The sequence below is a fragment of the Acanthopagrus latus genome, chromosome 4, assembly GCF_904848185.1.
Source record: "Acanthopagrus latus isolate v.2019 chromosome 4, fAcaLat1.1, whole genome shotgun sequence".
Classification (NCBI taxonomy): Eukaryota; Metazoa; Chordata; class Actinopteri; order Spariformes; family Sparidae; genus Acanthopagrus; species Acanthopagrus latus.
Genome location: NC_051042.1, coordinates 21,340,170 through 21,360,502, shown reverse-complemented (window position 1 = coordinate 21,360,502; position 20,333 = coordinate 21,340,170). Strand labels below are relative to the sequence as shown.

Below are 20,333 nucleotides of genomic sequence, written 5' to 3'. Positions count from 1 at the left end.
TCACACCCACACAAACCCCACACGTCAGTCATTTCACTCGCGATCCCTACAAACTCTTCAGGTGTCCCTTTACCTGTGGTTGTTCCATTTCTGAGGAAGAACTTAATCTAATCATTTGTATGTTAGCATCTTCGGACCAGCTTATCGGTCATTGTTTAGAATATACTGAATGCAAAATTGAGTGACATTTTTTCTTGTTGGTGCAAAGTCCACCTCTGAAAAAGTCACTTTTCTCATGTGCGCTGAATCGTGCCTTCAGCCTTTCCAAAACACAACTGGTGCATCTTCTGCAGTCCTCAGGGTTCACCCAATCCTTATTAAATCCTAAATCAGCAGATATCAGGCAATAGTATGGCAGTTACCACTTAATTGTATTCTGGTGGACATAACTTCCTGGTAAATGAAGCTCCATAACTGCAAAGCTTGCCTCTGTTAGATGACATGAGACGTTCGAACACACCCCTAGATGTGGTCTGCCTGAGAGCGTCTCATTAGTCGTGGTATCTCTGAGGTCAAAGCTAATGAGACACACCACGATAGACTGTAAGGGCTGGACTGTGTGTGGGCAAGGGCTCTCTCTTTTTCAAAAAGTTTAAAGTTCAACACAATTTGAACGCACACAACATTTTTTTTTAAAAAATTGGTTTGAAGGCGACACTCATGGCTGTGATTGTAACACAAGTAAAAGTAGGTGCATGTTTGACACCATAACATTAAGACTTATTGCCAACGCACTATGACTGTTACCTATTTTAGATGTTACCACTTTATCACAATAGCATCTGAAAATGGGGGGGATAAAAAGTGTTGTTGTATCCCTGTTCCGTGCCAGTGCATGTGTGACCACTGTCCATATGTGCTGGACAAGATTGATTCTCCAATCAGCACGGCTATGCCTGCCAATGTCCTCCTCCAAAATCAAAATTATGATTAGCTTAGTTTACTGATTGTTCAAGGGCACTTGCAACAGGTCAAGCAGAAAATTGAATGTAAAGAATGTAAAAAATGTAATAATTTCAAATTGAAAGAGACAGCCCCAGTGTGTTGTTGTGAAAACTGTACTTGATTGATTAGTTTTGTTATGCCTGAGGTGAGAGGGGCTACAGCTTTTGTTATGGAGATTAGCAACATGTAATTCTGGCATTGCTTCACCTGATTTCAGCCTCACAGCAGACATTGTTTGACTTGTCAAAGCAGGAAAAGCACAGGTGGAATTTATGACATTAATATCGGCTGCATTCCAATTTAGTTGAACTTGTCCCAGGGCTCCTGTGTTGTGTATGCTCCCTCACTTACATGGTTCACCGGGACACTTAATAGAACTGAGCTATCGTTAACATTATTGGTCACACCTGCGCCTTTCCTGCTTTGACAGTGAAATGTCAGCCATGAAAAAAAGGGTCTGTTAGCTGGAATAGGTGAGAATACTTTCTATTCTTTCTGCACAATAAAAGATGATAATATTGCGATTTGTTTTGACAGATATTATGAATGATCGTTTCTGCGCAGTGCTCATTTTCAGTGCAAAATCATGATGACGAGCCATTTGTTTGGGTCTGTGCCAGACATTACATTACACCGCAGTACTTGTTTGTACTGCAGTTTTGTCACACATTGTACCTATGTATCAACCTATGTAGTGCAATTTCACTATTTCGATTAATTGTGCAGACTTACTCACTCATTCGCTCACTTATTCACTTCACTTATGCACTCAGACCAAGAATTTGGTGACTAGTCCAGTTGTATTTTAAATGCTCGGTTACACCTGTGTTTTTGATGCTCTCAAATGCACCCCTGGTAAAACGCATTTTAGTCCATAACTTCCATGAGCCACAACTGCAGAGTCAAAAGGATAAAAGCTGCTTTCTGTTGTATTTTAGTTTGATCTCCATTTCCTAATATATTATGACTAATGGTATCATTATAACTTCAGTGAAAGCCATTTTCTGAGTTTAGAGTTTAACCTAGGGGTGATTTGCCTAATTCCTCCAATCAGCAATATCAGAATGTATCCAACACGTCCTCTGTCTTCACTAGTAAAATGTTTGGAATTTATTTCACTGCCAAAAAAGCTCCTGGAATACTGATAAAAGGCGAGGCAGTGCAGGTTATACATCAAAAGTAGCTGATTACAAGTCAATCTGAACTCTGTCTACCGTTCGGGGGAGAGTGTGTGATGAAATGATTGCTGAAATTTCATTTCTCATGGGAAACTCCCCGTGTACTGTTGTCATTAAACTCTGGCAGATTGCTCAGGCCTTTCACTGGAACTAGTGCCCGTGAAGAATCTCATTACAGGGGAGGATGATGTGGGATGTAGTGTCAGGGGCACGGTCTGCCTCATCTCTTGGTATGCCTGGGGGGAGAATTCATAGGGTGTTGGATTTTATATTGACCATGCAAGCTTTTTTTCTGAAACGAAAAGGTGGAGAGTTTGTGACGGGATCAAACTAACAGGAGGTGATTTGACCACCAAACCTTGACTTTGGAAAAGAGTGAGGGTAAAGGTAAATGTTGATTAGGACACACGAAATAAAAAGTGAATCCTCGTACAAAATCTTACAATGGTTGCTTGAAAGTACCAGGAAAGTCCAATTACACCTACGATCCAAGTGGATTAACTCCCCGTGTCCCTCCCCCACTCCCCTTCTGCAAACTTTACCTAGCAGCAGTGCCGAGCAAGTTTCTGACCTATTTTTTGCTCTTGGCATGATTTCCGACGTTTCTTTTAGCAAATGAATGCTCGTGATACAATGGCCCCCAGACAAAGAGGCACATTCAGTTGTTTCTTTGTGCAGACTGTAATGAGAAAGCAAGTTACGGCATCCTGCGCTAATCTTTTGTGATGTGTGAATTTTTTTCTACACAGTTGAGTCAGACGAGCTTTCACGAGTAGCATTGAAGTTTCATTGTTTATAGCTTTGACCTGTGGGATGTGTTGATCAACGTACACAAGAAATGTTGCAGTAATACTAGAATTACGTTAATGGAACAATGGTAGTGCTCTCAAAAAATGTGACAGTTTTTAAAAAATGAAAACTGAAAACATGATGACAAGGGGCAATGTTATAAATAAGATACATTTGTTAAAAAAAAAATGAAATTGGCACTTGGTGTTTTTCTATAAAACAGTCTGGCTGCAGTACAAGCCTCGAACTGTTTTGTAACAAGAACTTCTTCCTCTGTGTTTATGTTTGGTTTTAAATAAACTACGCCGACCACAGAGAAGAAAGAAGCAAATTATTATTTTATGCTGAATTAAAATCAAACCAAAATCAAACATCTATTTGTGTGTATAAACCCAAGTTCTTGTCAAAGTTCCACACATGTTCCTTCAGTAATTACAGGAGCTGTGCCATATTTAGATGTTGAAAACAAGAGCCATCATTTTATGAGATTTCATTTGTTGATATTACAATCTCACATTTAGTCATGATGTCGTTTCCCGACAGCTCAGCTGGTTGATGATAAGTTAATTGTTGTGTTTTATTCTCAGGTAAAAGAGGCCATGCAGAGAATTCATGACAGAGGCAACATAGGAAAACTCATTCTGGATGTTGAGAAGACTCCCACTCCTCTGGTAACTGAAACATTGTTTTGTGTGTTCTTAGTAAATGACAGGAATTAACTGATCAGAAAGTAACAGACAAGGCTGCCAGTAGTATCAGTATACAGAGAATGACAGCTGCATAATATTTTACCACCACTAGATGGCCAGCGACAGCACAGAAACCAGTGAAGCAGGAGAGGAGGAAGAGGAGCCAGAGGGAGACAACGACAGCAAGGAGCGAATGCCTTTCATCCATTAAGCCCAGCGCACCCCAACCCACCTAGAGACTGGAGAGGCTGCACACACCCCACCCCCCACAGAGGAATACTACCACACACACATAGTGTCGTGCAGTATGTGCCTGTGTGTGTATGCATGTGCCGTGTGCATGAATGCATGAATGTATGTTTGTACAGAATATGTTTGTGCCTCTTGTACCCTGTTGTTTGTCAGTTGATCGGTCAAGCTGATTTTTTGGGGTAATGACATTCTTCTCACCGAGGGCAACAAGTGGAATTCTCGAAGTAGTATTAATATGATATGGACATTATGCTAGCTGATGATGTGAATAGGTTTGTGTCAAATTTACAGATGATTGCATCTGCCAACAGTTTATTGACTTAGTAACAGACAGAACAAGCATTTTAGCATGCTGGCTCACCGTCATCACTTCAAGATTAGCATCCTTCAGAAACAGATTCAGCTCATAGGTGCCACATCATGTCTGTCCTCAGTGATGACCGTTGTAATATGAGAGCAATGGAAAAGTAGAGCAGTAGATCAAAGGTTTTGTGTGTAGATAGATGCATGATATTTTATTCTGTTTGCCAACTGTGTAATATTATGGGATCACCAGTGCCTTTGAGCTACAAACAAGTGTTTGAGGCTTGAACTGCCTTCCTCGAGTGAAGTTTGCATTGACACGACCCACAGAAACGCTTCATATTTTTAACTGGAATACAAAAATGGATGCCTAAACTTTTGCAGATTCTTCCTTGCCTGATCATGTAATCTGTAGGAAGGTAAATCTGACACATTTACCCACTAAACTGTGTATTTATAACTTTTAATAAAGCACAGTACATAATGTGCTGCACTAGACTGCGTCACATTTATTTGGCGCGTCGTTTTTGGCATAGAACAGAACACATTCCAAGTTTCGAGTTCATATCTGTATCAGAATCTTTCAGAAAAATATGTAAATACAAAATTCTGGATTTTCTCAGTGAAGGATCGTGAAGTCATCAGACAGACTGCAGTTCGAGGGTTGCGAAGTCTCTGCTTTGCCTGTCTGACCAAAGTTGTTTAATTGCTGGTGCCTCACAACAAAAGTGCCATAAGAACACGAAGAACATAAATTATTTTTGCAGTGAGCTGGTGTACAAAGGCAGGGTGGTGTGTGTTATTTTGTTTTCAAGTATGATGCCCTCTGCTTTACTCCACATCTGCAAGTTGTTAGTGAAGCGCGAGAGGAGAACAGCTGGCCGGGAGCAAATAGCTACAGCTGGCTGATCTGTAATTATTTGTGAAGGTAACAACGTTTAACCATTTCTCCTGCTGTGCTTATTCGGTGTTCTTTATATCAGCTAGTCATTTGAATTATTTATTACTTTGGATTATCAAAGTGAAGGCCAGAGTATCGTCAAAAAAAATATTTTCTCAACTCTAATAAAAGCCAGTATTTAATTAAAAAATGCCATGATAGGACAGAATGAATGGAACAGCATAGTAAGAGACAAACTAACAGGAGTGAACATTTATCAGGGGTACTGAAGTGCTTTAGAAATTGATTTGTCTGTTTGGAAAAAAGGATGGTGACGTGTAGACACTTTAGAAATACATCTCAATTTTGATGCCTTCAGTGTCGGGTCAGATTATGTGTTTGAATGTGTGTGTGAGAGAGAGAGGATGTTTTTGAGTGTGCATTCACATTGTCTTGTGAAAAAAAAAAGTGTCTAAAGAAGTGTTTGGCACATGATTTAGCATTGTAGTGTGCTTACAAGAATCCTTATAAACTATGGTTTACCTGTGGTTGCATATTCACATTTTCTTCCTTGTTATGTACTTTCTTTGAGTACAACTCTGTTTACTTGAATACATTTATCTGCAAAGTATCTCATGATTGTGTGTTTCTTTTTCTTTTTCTGGCCCACATGAGATTTGCGGCCTGCCTGAAGTCAGTTCTTTCCAAATTCAAAGTGTGTCTCTTCTCTTTTGATACACATATTCTATAGATAGGCCTACTTATTTAAAACAAACAAAAACAATGACTTCTTTGTGTGTGTACATTACATTTTAAAATTTGAAATATGTTACAAAGTGTACCGCACATCCCTCAATTTGGCAACAGATGGCAACAAATTATACAGGTAGTACAATGTGTGTATGTGTGCAGTGTCTTAATAATTATACCAGAACACCTGACCTCATTACAGTCACTGTCTGTCTCATCCTCAACTCAGGATTAGTTTGGGTGTTGCGTCTGCCTCAGGATGGAAAGACAGAAGTGTTAGCTGTTTGGAACAGAAGTTCTTGCAAATGCAACAGATTTTTTCTTTTTTTTTTTTTGCATGCTGACTAAACAGAACGTGGACTCCATACTGTGCAAGGAGTCTAAACTAAATAGATGTTAGAGTGCAACGTGCTGTCTGTAAGGCCATCACAATACTTTGATACAAAAAAACTCAATACCTCTTTTGATACCACTGAAAAAGGGTGGGGAGTTGAAGGCCCAAAACATTTTTTTTTATATATATAATTTTCAAATTAAAAACCTGTGCACAGTGCTGGTACAGGAAATGTGACTAAACCAACACATTAGTAGTTTTTTTTTTTTTAGAGAGATTTGGTACTTCAAATTCTATCAAATGTGGATATTGATTCATTTTAAACATGTGGTATTGAAACAGTATTACAGTATCAATATTTGTCACAACCTTATGTGGTAAACAAAACAAAGACAAACATACATTTATTTTCTTGTATGTTTATTTCAAGGCAGATTGCATAACTTGCTGGAAAACAACATATATCTGAAACTCGTCCCCTATAGGGTGTGTGTGCGTTTTTGTAAATGTGCAGTTTGAAGACTGTGAAAATGGGAAAAAACATGCATGAGCTGGGTTTGAAAGTCGTGGTGCTATAATGAGCCCATATGCCCCAAAAGGTTTTTCTTATTTAGCTCTCCCCTCCCATCTATATACAACATCTCACTCTAAAAATAACTTGGCCTGGACCTGAGCTGGGAGCTGGACTTCCTCTAGTCTCACAGGGGCTTTATTTTTTTAAAGATCATACAAGTGGTCATTGAAACATTGGAAAGATATCTAGAGGCAGTCAGTCGCAACAGCATTTACTCTGTTCTCGTTCTTGTTTCTTACACTGGAAAGTGTACATTCAAGCCTTCTAAGTGTAGATTGATACCACTTAGAGTACATAAATGATAATTTGGTGGGACCGTTTGACAGTCCAGCACTTTCTTTCTGGGGATGGCACAGAGGCGTAACATCACTTTTCACAAGTCCAAAGACTGACACTGAGCGTTGGACAGGGTGAAGAACACTCTGTAATAGCGGAGCAGTCAAAGAATTTCCAGTTTGTTAGTGAAATGAAAGGGAATGCTGCTCAGCGCACCTTGTCCCAAGTAAATATTTATCAAAAAGCCAGACACAAGGAAGTCATTATTTGCCACTCCACCCTTATACCTCTCTCACCTCCTCCTGATGTTTGGACAAACACAAACAGAGCTGGAGCCAATGCAGGGAGCGCACCCAGAGAGGCACATAGAGGGCCAGTATATATATAGAGCCGCCTGCAGAGTTTTTCGGTTCCTCTCGCAGCAGTACAAGGTGTGCCACTGTGTCCCGTCCTGTAGGATCCACTGGACTCAGACATGGCACGTCTGGCCCTCCCTGTCTTCCTCGTCCTCTGCTTCTCCCTGCTCCACTTCAGCTCCAGCCGTCCATCCCGCACCAGGAAGGCCGTGACACCTCGGCAGGCCGGAGGTAACCACGCACACACGGCACACACATGGTGGAGATAACGAGAACCGCCACCGATGGTCATCTGTCCTGTGTTTTTTTTTTTTTTTTCCTCGCCTCTTCATCGAGATGCAGCTGCGGAGGAAGATGATGTGAAGTCCCAGCTGGAGCGGTTGTGGCAGGAGGTGAATTCACTCAAAGAGATGCAGGCGCTGCAGACAGGTACTGCCCCGAGTCAGTGAGGAGAGGTTGGACAGAGAAGAGATGACAGGAGATAACATGCAGTCTTAAAATGTGTTTGTTTAAAAGAAATAAGTCAAAGTCACAGGACAGTGGTTGGTTGATATTGTGATTATGATTTTTTGCCTAAAAACAGTGATTTTAAGGGAGAACTATGTAGTTTTTGGGGGGAGATAGTTTCATCAGAAGAGAAAACTGCATCTTTTGATTTTCATGACTGAATAAACTAATTTTACACTTGTTTACTTTTTGGTACAAAAACACATCAAATATTATACATTACAAGTGTTATTACCTTATTGATTTTGTAAATGTTACCTGAGTTTAAATGTATTTCCCCGAACTACATCGTGTATCTCTAAGTATAATAACTGCATGTGCATTTTACAGTCCAGTATAGTGTCACATTGATGCAAAGCTTTGCTGTCATGTTGAGTCTGTGTCAAAATTAAATCAGTTAAATAGCATAGTGATTAATTCAAACAAACGCAGACTTCATGCGTTTACTCAGTTACACTTAGAGCTGAGGGGAACTTCTACATAAACATTACAATTTTTCACGTTTGTTATTCAAGTGCTATACACAAACTAAATGTTTTTTCTTTCTCCTTTGATTAATCACCCTTTTTATCACTGACTCAACATGATGGACAAAAAGTGCATTAAATGTGACCACTGAAACTGAATCTCCTTGAAAGAATTAGATGGAAAAATGTGTGTACACAACAACGTGCCAAGTAACACGCCCTCCCCTGGCTGTTACTTGTTAATCAAGGCCACTGAGCTGCCATGTAGTGTGTGTGTGTGTGTGTGTGTGTGTGTGTGTGTGTGTGTGTGTGTGTGTGTGTGTGTGCGTGGACATAATTGGTGACTTGAAAAACTAGATTTTGAATTGCTTAGTGTTCTGAGTCACCAGCAGAGGGCAGCAGCACTCAAGGGACCCCTTAAATTGTGAAGTTGAAGGTTAAACTGTCCAAGGAGAAGAATCTACGTAACACATAACTCATTTCATAGGTTATGTTATAACTATTCTTTAAAATAGTGTTCTGTTGTTTCCATATACTTGCTGTTTTTATTTCTGTAATCTATCTGTAATCTATTATTACACTGCGTTTTCCTTACATGGACAGTTTAGTAGTCACTATTCAGTGTGTGAGCCCTCTCTATTAAAAGTTTTTTTAAAAAGAGTTGCTGTATGATTGCTACAAATCTTAGCTAAGGAAAAAAAGGGGGGGATTCATAAGTATTTTTAAAAAAGTACAATACATTTACTTCACAATTCAGCTCACTCATGAAGTAAGTGCTTTGTGTTTTCAGTCTGTCTCCGTGGCATCAAAGCTCACAGGAAGTGTTACCTCACCATTGAGGAGCCCAAACATTACCACGAAGCAAACGAAGACTGTATTGCACAAGGAGGAACCCTTGCGACGCCCCGGGACTTGATGGAAAACAATGAACTGAGAGACTATGCTAAGAGGAGTGCCCCGGGATCCAAGGACTTCTGGATCGGTGTGGCAGACATAGTGAAAGAAGGCCAGTATGTCGATGTCAACAGTCTGCCAGTCAGCTACTTCAACTGGGATCGCTCCAAGAAGCAGCCCACAGGAACGAAGAGGGAGAGCTGTGTTGCTCTCTCAGTGGTCGCACAAGGCAAGTGGTACGACGAGGTGTGTCGCAGCCTCAAGAAGTACATCTGCGAATATGTCATTCCCTGAAGGAGACACGGTGGTTGTTAAGAATGTGATGATCATTTGAATGGCTCCCTCATTAAAAAGTGTTCAAAGCTCAGTTGTCATTTCTGTGCTGATTCAAAATGGAAGCATGACTTGTTAGGGCCCGAGCAGGGAACCTGCAAGGACCCTATTGTTTTTGAAGCGATTCTTTATTTATTTATTTATTTATTTTTTCTTCGGACGAAATGATTGCATTTTTCACTGCCTGGACATACCCAAAAACTCACCAAACTTGGAATATAAGTCACACCTGGCGAAAAATTTTATAATCTATTGTCGTCCTGAATTTCCACCACTAGGTGGCGCTGTTAATTAAGCACAGCGCGTTTTGGCTTATAACTCCCATATACTTTGTCGCACATTCAAATTCCTTATATCCACGCGTTCAGTGAAGTGGTCTCGTGGTATAGGCCACGCCCATTTCCGCCTACCGTTTTTTTTCGCTACGTCGCAAAATGTCGAAAACCTACTTTTTCGAACTCCTCCCAGGCGATTTCACCGATTTGCACGAAACTCGGCACACAGTATCTGTGGACGCTCCTGACAAGAAGTTATTAAAAGAATTTTGATAGGCCAAACAATACTCACGTTATTAAATAACAACTTCCTGCAGATTTCCTGCCAAACAGGAAGTGTTGGATATCTCCACAACGGTGTGTCCAAATGACATGAAACTTGAGATAATACTTTGACATGAATTCCTGATGATGTGTCCAAAAGGTTAGGCGATGACCACAAGGTGGCGCTCTTTAAATTCAAATAGTTTATATCTCCACATCGGTTGGGCGGATTGACACCAAACTTGGTATAGTCATTGCCACTGCGCTCTTGAGGATATCTGACAAAGGACTTATCAATTGGCCACTAGGTGGCGCCCTGATGCCAGTTTAAAATTATATTTGGCCCTGTGCCCAAACCATAACACTTATGGGAATGAAATTCATAGGCGTGGTATAGACTAGCCCCTGCAACTTACACACCAAAAATGACCAGCAGGTGGCGCTGTTTTCCACTTGAAGGCGTTTTTGGCCCATAACTCACACATATTGTGTCACACATTGGTAAACCTTTTATCTACATGTTCCCTGCATGCAGCTGAATTATTTGGTGTAGGCCACGCCCACTTTTACATTAACTTTCCATTCGCAAAATTGCGACAAATGAAAAAGCTACTTTTTCGAACTCCTCCTAGGCAATTTGACCAATTGGCATTAAATTTTGCGTGAAGCATCTATGGACCCCCCTGACAAAAAGTTATCAAAAGTATTTTGATAGTCCTTAAAACGGCCGAAATATAAAACAACAAAATCCTGCATATTGTGTTGAAAGCAGACAATCTTGCACATCTAAACAAAATACGGTCCGATTATCACGTAAATGTTCATAATTGTGTTCCATGGACTGATGAGGCTCTGTGTAAAATTTGGTGCAAATCGGCCAATAGATGGCGATCTGGTCACAGTCTGATTAGTTTGAATGGAAAGTAAATGGGAAAATCTTAAAATCCTCTTCAAAACTCATCGACTTTCAACCTCTTCTTGTGCTTCATGCTTTGAGCTACAGATACCATTCCACCTTTTAAAGAGTCGGAAGACCTTGAACTGTTGGGCATGTATTCAGTTTTTAAAAATCTCTTACGGTTTCCAAACCATCACAGTTTTAGTTTTACAGATTTTTAGGCCGTCTTCTGATTTTATAATGGGTGTGTATTGCGTGAGCTAGAGTGCGTGACATCATCGCCAGAGTGTAGAGCAGCTGGAAGAACTGGAGAAAAAATTCTCTTCAGCTACTGGACGATGATACTTTCAGCTTCTTCCTGAAACTATTTCGTTGCATTATGCCTCATGTGGACAAGTAATTAAATTAAATGTGAACGATGACTTCATGGGGTGATGTCACAGAAAGGGGCGGGACACTTGTACATATTATGTTTATAGGAATCTGTTTCTTACCTTTTTATTATGTTGTTCATTTTGTACTATGATTATTCTTTATTGTTAAATTGAACTGTCCTTATGCTGCTGTGACACACAGATATCCCCATTTGCAGGATGAATAAAAGAGTTCTGATTCTGATTCTGATCACGATCCATGGGAACTGCATGAGAAAGTCAGTGATGTAATATTCCAATCAGCCATAAATAAGAAAATGTTTCTAATATTTTATCACATTATGTTTGTGTTGGAGGCTGGACAAGCTGCAAGGAGCCATTTTATCTTATTTTCTGTGTTTTTTTGAAGTTTTTATTTCAGTTTTTTTAGGAGAATGCTGCCACATTGTCTTGCATTTGAAGCTCCAGAAATGTTTTGTGGACCACAAAACTTCACCTGACTTTCAGTCAGCTTGGGGGTGAGTAGATAAAGAGTGAACTTTCCTTTTTGGTTGAACTTTTAACTTACTTAGTTTCACTGTTGCAGAGACATTATTTCCTGATAAACTTCAGTGGGAGAACACATTGCTTGATCACCACAGTCCTCATCATCAGCACAGTTATCATCACAGACAAACAGTGGAGGAGTTCTGGATGAGCAGAGTTCAGATCCAGAATGACAGCAGTGTCCCTCATCTTATTCCAGATGTTGAAGCTCAGGTTGCCCAGATGTTTGGCCTGGTCTATCAGAGCTCCTGAGACCAGCTGTGGATCCTCCAGCAGGAGGCGCTGCTGGACTCTCTTCACTTCAGCCTTGTAGTTCTGCAGGATTGAGACGTCTTCAGCTGTCTGATCCTCCTCTGTGGCTCTGACTGTGAAAGTGCCGCTATTTCTCTGCCCAGAGCAGAGATCCTGGCCTCCTCTTCCTCTTGTAGAAACTGATGAAGCTCTTAAACTGCTCTTTGATCTGCGCCTCTGTGTGTCGGGCCTGGACCTTGATGCCTTCTGCTGTTTGAGCTCAGTTTCCTTTAACTTGTTCAAAGACCTTTAGGTTCTCCTGTAAGGGCTTCAGGGACTTCTGGAGCTCTTATTTAAGACCCTGTGCAGCTTCATCGATGGGTCTGAATCTGTGGTTGCTGTGCGTCTTTGAGACGAGACGCACCGACTCATCTGCAGACAGAAGAGTTTTTCTTTAAATAAGTTAAATAAGACACAAAAAAACACATACAGTTTAGTGTATTTTTTTAAGTACATTATGGAGCAATACACATTATTTTACCATAAATTATGTTCAGTTAACTATACATCTTTTTATTTTAACCTGGTGAGCTTGTTGTGGAATAATTAGATGGTACAGATAATAATGCAAATTATACCTACAGAGTTCATTGTACATATTTATTATGTTGTGAGAGTGTTTCTTATATTTTTGCTGTCATATAACCTGTCAGGTAGTTTTTAATTTATTTTTTCTTTGCAGTGTTTCTGAAGCAGTTAAAAGACAAACGTATCTGTACATATCTTTAATGTGAGGCTTCTGAGGAATGTGGACATTTTTACAATCTCATACCGTTAAACACTAAAGAACACACTGTCCTCCGTCCCTTCTCCATTTCTTCTCCTTTGTTTTCAGGTGTTTCACCTTTTGTTTTGTGATTCGTATCTCAGCAGGCTGGACTGAACTTTACTGTGACTCTCAACTGCCTGTGTGGTAAATCATCAAAATCATAATGAAACTAAATATGTAAACTGTTTTTAAAGGTGCTCTAAAAATAAATACATTATTATACATATTATTATTTTTATAAATAAGGTCAATAAGACATACATCCTGGTCATGTGCCGCCCTCATCACCTCAAATGTTGACCGACAAACAGAGATGACATCATGTCAGCTCTGTCACTTAAATCCTGTCCTAGCAGCTGAACATTTAAGGTCAAAGAACCACACACTAGATTATTTAAAATATTGCTCCTTACAAAAATAATTCTGGAGAAACGAGCAGTGAACTGCAGATATATCAGCCATGTTTGATCCCCCTCGTGAAGTACAGGTTCAGGCTCCTGTGGCGGCTCGTCTCCATTGATTGGCTCATCTTGGTGATTCGTCCTTTCAACTGTCCATCACCTGCAAGATGAGAAAGAAGAGCAGTGGTAGTTTCACGTCTCTTGTGCAGGTTTTGTGTCTATTTGTGGAAGTTTTTAGTGAATTTGTGGAGGTTTGAGTATATTTGTGAAGGTTTGTGTATTTGCGGAGGTTTTGTGTCGATTTGTGGAAGTTTTTAGTGAATTAATGGAAATTTTTAATGAATTTGTATAAGTTTTTTGTGGATTTGTGGAGGTTTGAGTGTATTTGTGGAGGTTTTGTGTATATTCGTGGAAGTTTTTAGTGAATTTATGGAAATTTTCAGTGAATTTGTTAAAGTTTTTCTGGATTTGTGGAGGTTTGAGTGTATTTGTGGAAGTTTTGTGTATGTTTGTGGAAGTTTTAGTGAATTTATGGACTTTTTGTGTATTTGTGGAGGTTTTGTGTATATTTGTGGAAGTTTTAGTGAATTTATGGAAATTTTTTGTGAATTTATGGACGTTTTGTGTATTTGTGGAGGTTTGAGTGTATTTGTGGAGGTTTTGTGTATATTTGTGGAAGTTTTTAGTGAATTTATGGAAATTTTTTGTGAATTTGTTTAAGTTTTTTCTGGATTTGTGGAGGTTTGAGTGTATTTGTGGAGGTTTTGTGTATATTTGTGGAAGTTTTAGTGAATTTATGGACTTTTTGTGTATTTGTGGAGGTTTGAGTGTATTTGTGGAAGTTTTTAGTGAATTTATGGAAATTTTTAGTGAATTTGTTAAAGTTTTTTGTGGAGGTTTGAGTATATTTGAGAATGTTTTGTGTATTTGTGGAGGTTTTGTTTGTATTTGTGGAAGTTTTTAGCCTTTTTTGGGAGGTTTTGAGTGTGTCTGTAAAAAGCAGTTAACACGTGTAAACACTGAGAGCCACAACATTAGAACCAGTGACAGGTGAAATAAATAACATGGATCATTGTGTTCCAATGTCATGTTCGGCTGTGAAACTATGGGTCCCAGCATTCGTGTGGATGTCTCTTTGACAAACACCAGCCACCCAAACACAGCTGCAGACCAAGTACACCCTCTCATGGCAGCAGCACTCCTTGGTGGCAGTGCCCCCCCTGCAGGACAACGCGCCTGCAACGCTGCAAAAACTGCTCAGGAACGACCCGAGGAACGTGGGAAAGAGCTCAAGGTGTCAATATGACCTCCAGATTCCCCAGATCTCAATCCAGCTGAGCTTCCACTGGATGCAGTCAGAGCCAATAACAATCCATGGGGGCCCCAACATGGATGGCAGTTGGTTCTGGCGCATCCAGCAGATGCTCAGCTGAAGTGGGATCTGGACAATGAGGAGACCAGTTTGAGGCCTTGGGTTCTTTGCCATGAGGGGGTGCAGTTGGTTTGAACGGTGTTTGGGTGGCTGTGTTTGTCAAAGAGAATCCACAGAAATGACAGAACTCAAAGTTTCCCAGCAGAACATTTGATTGTAACAAGATGATCAATGCTCACTTCACTTGTCAGTTGTTTTAATGTTTCAACTGAACAGTGTGTATATATATATATATATATATATATATATATATATATATATATATATATATATATATATATATATATGTTAAATAATTTTCATATTTTGCATAAATTTAGTTTTAACTATATTATTCATACTTTCACAGTACTTTGTCTGACAGCTTTAGTTACTAGTTACTTTGTCGATTCATATCAATATTAAACATTTGCTGATGAAACATGATATATTATTATAGATTAAGTTAATCAGCATTAAAAGCAGAAAGTTGAGATCTTAGAGAGGCCATGTGAGACAAGCCAGTGTCCTGCATTATGGAGGACAATTATTAATTAATTGATATATTGCATGATGCCGGCATACTTATAAAGCAATTCTGTACAAAGACAGCTGCTTTTTGAGTCTCATTCTCAGGTCGTCAAATAACGCACTTTGTGAGCTATTAACAGGACTCATAGAGAGTCAAGTTGTTAACAGTGAGAAGACATGTATTTTCAATTACATTTTATTTCAAGATACATTTTTTATATAAATTTTTTGTGATTATCCAGTGGCTGTAAAAACTCTCCTCGATCTTATGGGTTTTGAGGTGGGACTTAAGTCTGGTCTGGTTGGTCAGTTCACACAAGCCTGACCACAAACAACTGGATTGCTATTACTGAACTTTGGTGCCTGGAACTCTACAGTGGCGAACTGGCTATTGTAGCTTACGGCACTCAACATTGTTTAGCTAACAATGTTAGCCTGAAAAGCTTCATACCACGATGTTTTCGCCAGCAGAACAACAACTTCCGAGGGTTCATAAAGCTCATCAAGCACTCTCTGAGCACACAGTTGCGCACTCAAGTGCAGATGTACAAGAACTAAAAACAAACCTTCAATACACTCCGAAGGGTGCAAAATAACTAACAACCGCTCAAGCTGTTTGTAGCTATCAGTTCACAAGACAACAACTCCAAAGGCTTCATAAAGCTTATCAAGCACTCTCTGAGCACACAGTTGCGCGCTCAAGTGCACATGTACAAGAACTAAAAACAAACCTTCAATACACTCCGAAGGGTGCAAAATAACTAACAACCGCTCAAGCTGTATGTAGCTATCAGTTCACAAGACAACAACTCCAAAGGCTTCATAAAGCTTATCAAGCACTCTCTGAGCACACAGTTGCGCGCTCAAGTGCACATGTACAAGAACTAAAAACAAACCTTCAATACACTCAGAAGTACTCAGACAAATTAACAACCACTCAAAGTATCTGTAGCTATCATTTCACTACATCTCTACCATTAACATGACAACAACAACAACAACTGCTGCTTCCAAAGAAAAAATGTCACCACAACACATTCAGATCGTTATCAGTGGTCTGCTGGGCATTAAGGCCGAGGGCCCTGTAACAGCTTTGTAATGATCTCTGCTTGGTGTTATCAAGCAGGATGCTGTTGCACACAGTTGCAAAGAAAATGAATTCCTGCAATTGTTTTCATTTAGTTTTATCACAGAGGTTCAACATTATCTTCAAGCAAAGGCATCGCGCCCATACACACTGAACTCGCGAGGGAAATCGTCATGGACAGTTGAGGGCAGAGATCCAAGCCGCTTTAGTGGCGTCAGGCTAGCTTCTACCGTGGCCCTGAGCATGTCCCTAGCCAGGCCGAAGCCCAAGCTAAACACGCACACTATGTGCACGCTTCTACCAACCATAGGTTTCTGGACATGAGGGACCTGTAAGTTGGCGGGATCGCACGAGGGCTCGTAAGATACGCTATTACCAATACCAGCAACTGATCAAAGGCCTGACTACTGCCATTCATGGAAAACACTGCTTACAGCTCCGATGGACTGCACTCGGGCATTTGCCATTGAAGATAGCTGAAGTCTGGCCAAGTTAAACTATAAATTACAATAACACCAGGTAAGCCTGGCAGACCACTAACAACGGGACTGCTCTTACTGAACTTTTGTCCCCAGAAAGCTCTACACCACAAGGCCTCCAAAACAACACGTCTCAGCTCAGTTCTGCTGGTGTCGTAGCTCTCAATCCGCTGCACTTCTACCATGAATAAGAATGCTACTGCTAACAAACCTTACACAAGCCACCAAAAATTAACATGTCTCCGGTCATTCTGCTGGTGTTTACAGCTCAGTTTGCTGCACCTCTACCATGAATGTGACCACAAGAACCGCTTCTAAACCAAAAACTTCACCACCACACAGCTGCACGTCAGCAACTGAATAGGATCCTTATTAGTGGCCTGCTAGGGGAATACGCCGAGGCTAATGTTAGTGTTGAATCTACATAAATGAAGCTGTCCATTTAAATGTAAAAGTCCCAGCTCAAAACCAACAGGGTTCAAAGGAAGTACAAGTATTTCAAACAGGCTTTGCTTTATCAAATCAAATCAGGTCAATCAGATTTTGATTTACTGAGAGGAAATATAGACATATAGATATTTTAGACATATATAGAGTATTTAACATGTGTATACACTGAGAGTCATATCATTATAACAGTGACAGGTGAAATAAATAACATGGATGATTTTGTTCCAATGCCATGTTCGGCTGTGAAGCCATGGGTCCCAGCATTCGTGTGATGTCTCTTTGACAAACACCAGTCACCCAAACACAGCTGCAGACTAAGTACACGCCCTCATGGCAGCAGCACTCCTTGGTGGCAGTGCGCCCCCTGCAGGACAACGCGCCTGCAACGCTGCAAAAACTGCTCAGGAACGACCCGAGGAACGTGGGAAAGAGCTCAAGGTGTCAACATGACCTCCAGATTCCCCAGATCTCAATCCAACTGAGCTTCCACTGGATGCAGTCAGAGCCAAGACCGATCCATGGGGGCCCCAACATGGATTGGAGTTGGTTCTGGCGCATCCAGCAGATGCTCAGCTGAAGTGGGATCTGGACAATGAGGAGACCAGTTTGAGGCCTTGGGTTCTTTGCCATGAGGGGGTGCAGTTGGTTTGAACGGTGTTTGGGTGGCTGTGTTTGTCAAAGAGAATCCACAGAAATGACAGAACTCAAAGTTTCCCAGCAGAACATTTGATTGTAACAAGATGATCAATGCTCACTTCACTTGTCAGTTGTTTTAATGTTGTGGCTGAACAGTGGAGATATACATGTTAAATAAAATATAATTATATAATTCATAATATATATAAATGCAGGTGTTCGTTAAACTGAAACAATGCCAGCTGGCTACAATATCGCACTTAGTAAATATTAAAATACTATGACTTCCTTCTTTTATTCCCCATTGAACTAACCTGTACATTGCTTGCTTGCAAATTTGTTTGCCTTTTTAATTAGCTTTTTTTTAAAGACAAACAGAAAAAGAGGGAGAGAGACTAGTGTCCCAACAGTGACACTGTCATGGCTTCTGCCAACCCAAACTGTCGGTATTCAACGACCTGTGAATGAGACTCGACTATCCTCTAAAATCATTTACTGATCATAGAGTATTAATGAGCAGAAATTGACAAAACTCACACTTTCTGCCTCTAATTTTTGCACCTATATTGCACTGACCTGGTTGGACCAGGTGTGTCTCCTCTCCGGGTCTGATCACCATACAGGTCAGAGCTGTTCCACCTGAAGCTGAAGACAAGTCCCACTGTTCACCTGGAGAGAGGAGGAGGCACTTTAGTATAACATAATGACTACATGCATACACATATTCTGATTGTAAGCAGAAAAAAGATGTATGGACAGATTATAGACACATCTGGCAAAATGGGATTTCTTACAGGATTATCATTTCATAATAAAGAATGATATAGCGGTCTGTGACCACGTGCATGACATCACCTCAGGAGTCTCACATCACTCTGCACTATAAAATCTACTTTCATCTGATTTAATAAATGTGTTTTTTAAAGGTAAAACAAATGTAAACCAAATGTAATAAGTTCTGAGAACATTAAGAGCTTTATACACGAGTAATATGATTTCAAAGTCTATCTTTTGACACAGTGCAGTGATTGCAGTAACACATTAAACCAAAACTGAGACAAACACACTGAATACATGCTGTGCAGCTACAATGAGGCTGCTTATTTTGTGTATAAACTACTTTAGCTGCTCAAAATGACCTTCTAGATGCTGACATACTAACATACTGAGACATTATTGAGCACCTGGAGCCTGTTAGCTAACTGTGCTGTACTCAGATATTCAGCTGTAAAGATGATAGTATTAACAAGCTAACATTACACAGCACGATAATGGCGTCATGCTAACACTCTCCAACAGACACACACCTTAGCTAACATGCAAACCCGTCTGTAAAAACACAACGATGAAATGACCCAGACGTCTTTATAAGCTCATTATAGTGTCAGTAGCCCGTTAATAAAGCAGCTGAGCCGCTGGTAACATGTTTCCAAACCTTGCAGTGCATCTCCAACAAATTTAAACTCAGCTAGCTAACATAACCACTGACTTAAACTGACCAGTAAACGTTAGCTAACCAGCTTTCATGCCGTTTAAAATAATAAATAAATAAATAATACTTCAAGCCGAATTTAACGAAACTAGCGACTTGTTCTGAGACAGTGACCCAAATTTACTTAACTGTGCAGTGTTCATGTAACACCGCAGATATAAAACGGCCAAAATCACAATGGAGTTTGGTGCATTGGGCAAAACATACAGTCCGCGGCGCGTTTAAATGGATGTAATTACAGAATTATGTTCCAGCCGAATTTATCTCAACACTAAACAGTCACACGAGACGTCTACAGTTTCGTGTTCAGAGTTATTTCAGAAACATTTGAGGCAAAAACAAATCTGACCGACATGAGAGGGAGGCTGGCTCCATTTTAACCGGCACTAGGCTGAGACAACATGGAGGTTACTTTGCAATGTGGAGCTCTTTGATATAAAGGAACATCACCTGGGCTAATCACCTGAGATCTATACAACTCCCACACAGACATGAACACACCTGAACTGAGCAGGTAAGCACACACATAAAGCAGATTCGTACAGAAGAGTTTACTGACCGTATTCGTGTCCTCAGAGTAGAGCCGCTGGAACCAGAGTGACGATCCAACAGCTATTTAAATACACATCTACAGTTTTGGAGGGAAATCCACTAATTTCACGCGGGAAACGAGCGAGACCGCCCCTTTTCGGCGCGCTCCACCTGCATTCGTCAGAAAGTCTGTGGGCGGGACTCATTGTGTTTATTCATCCAGTGTGAACTCATAATGGTGTTTAGCTCAGGTGGTAGAGCAGGATGTGAATGGAGGCTTTGCTTCTGCTCTGGGTTTGAGTCCCGCCATGGATCCTTAATTAGGGCCCGAGCAGGGAACCTGCGAGGACCCTATTGTTTTTGAAGCGATT

The 20,333-nt window shown here is 40.4% G+C and overlaps 2 protein-coding genes and 1 long non-coding RNA gene across 9 annotated transcripts in view; 2 read left to right on the top strand and 1 right to left on the bottom strand.

Annotated features, from left to right (window-relative positions):
- vat1l (vesicle amine transport 1-like) overlaps positions 1–5,667 on the top strand; it is a 12,086-nt gene extending 6,419 nt beyond the window's left edge. For all 4 annotated transcript variants that reach the window (XM_037094785.1, XM_037094787.1, XM_037094784.1 and 1 more), the window contains exons 9-10: positions 3,500–3,583; positions 3,714–5,667. In XM_037094785.1, the coding sequence (XP_036950680.1) occupies positions 3,500–3,583; positions 3,714–3,812 (183 nt within the window). In that variant the 3' untranslated portion in view covers positions 3,813–5,667. The remainder of the gene's footprint in view (positions 1–3,499; positions 3,584–3,713) is intronic.
- Positions 3,772–9,561, top strand: clec3a (C-type lectin domain family 3, member A). The gene is made up of 4 exons (XM_037094788.1): positions 3,772–3,906; positions 7,428–7,557; positions 7,669–7,755; positions 9,091–9,561. Exons 2-4 carry the CDS (start codon positions 7,446–7,448, stop codon positions 9,486–9,488), a joined length of 597 nt encoding a protein of 198 aa, XP_036950683.1. The 5' UTR covers positions 3,772–3,906; positions 7,428–7,445; the 3' UTR covers positions 9,489–9,561.
- LOC119017771 lies at positions 7,629–20,333 on the bottom strand. Of its 4 annotated transcripts, none has more exons than XR_005074548.1 (5): positions 19,991–20,333; positions 18,516–18,608; positions 13,358–13,505; positions 11,907–12,547; positions 7,629–7,758 (listed from the first exon to the last, which is right to left on the bottom strand). It is a non-coding gene; the product is annotated as an uncharacterized LOC119017771 (long non-coding RNA). The 4 variants fall into 4 exon arrangements; XR_005074549.1 differs by lacking the exon at positions 7,629–7,758 and adding an exon at positions 9,395–9,484; XR_005074547.1 differs by lacking the exon at positions 7,629–7,758 and adding an exon at positions 12,948–13,081 and having other exon boundaries at positions 11,419–12,547.

Coding starts and splice junctions, on each gene's coding strand:
- clec3a (XM_037094788.1), top strand. CDS start 7,446: ATGGCACGTCTGGCCCTCCCTGTCTTCCTCGTCCTCTGCTTCTCCCTG. Junction 7,558..7,668: donor GACACCTCGGCAGGCCGGAG/GTAACCACGCAC, acceptor ATCGAGATGCAG/CTGCGGAGGAAGATGATGTG. Junction 7,756..9,090: donor GATGCAGGCGCTGCAGACAG/GTACTGCCCCGA, acceptor TTGTGTTTTCAG/TCTGTCTCCGTGGCATCAAA.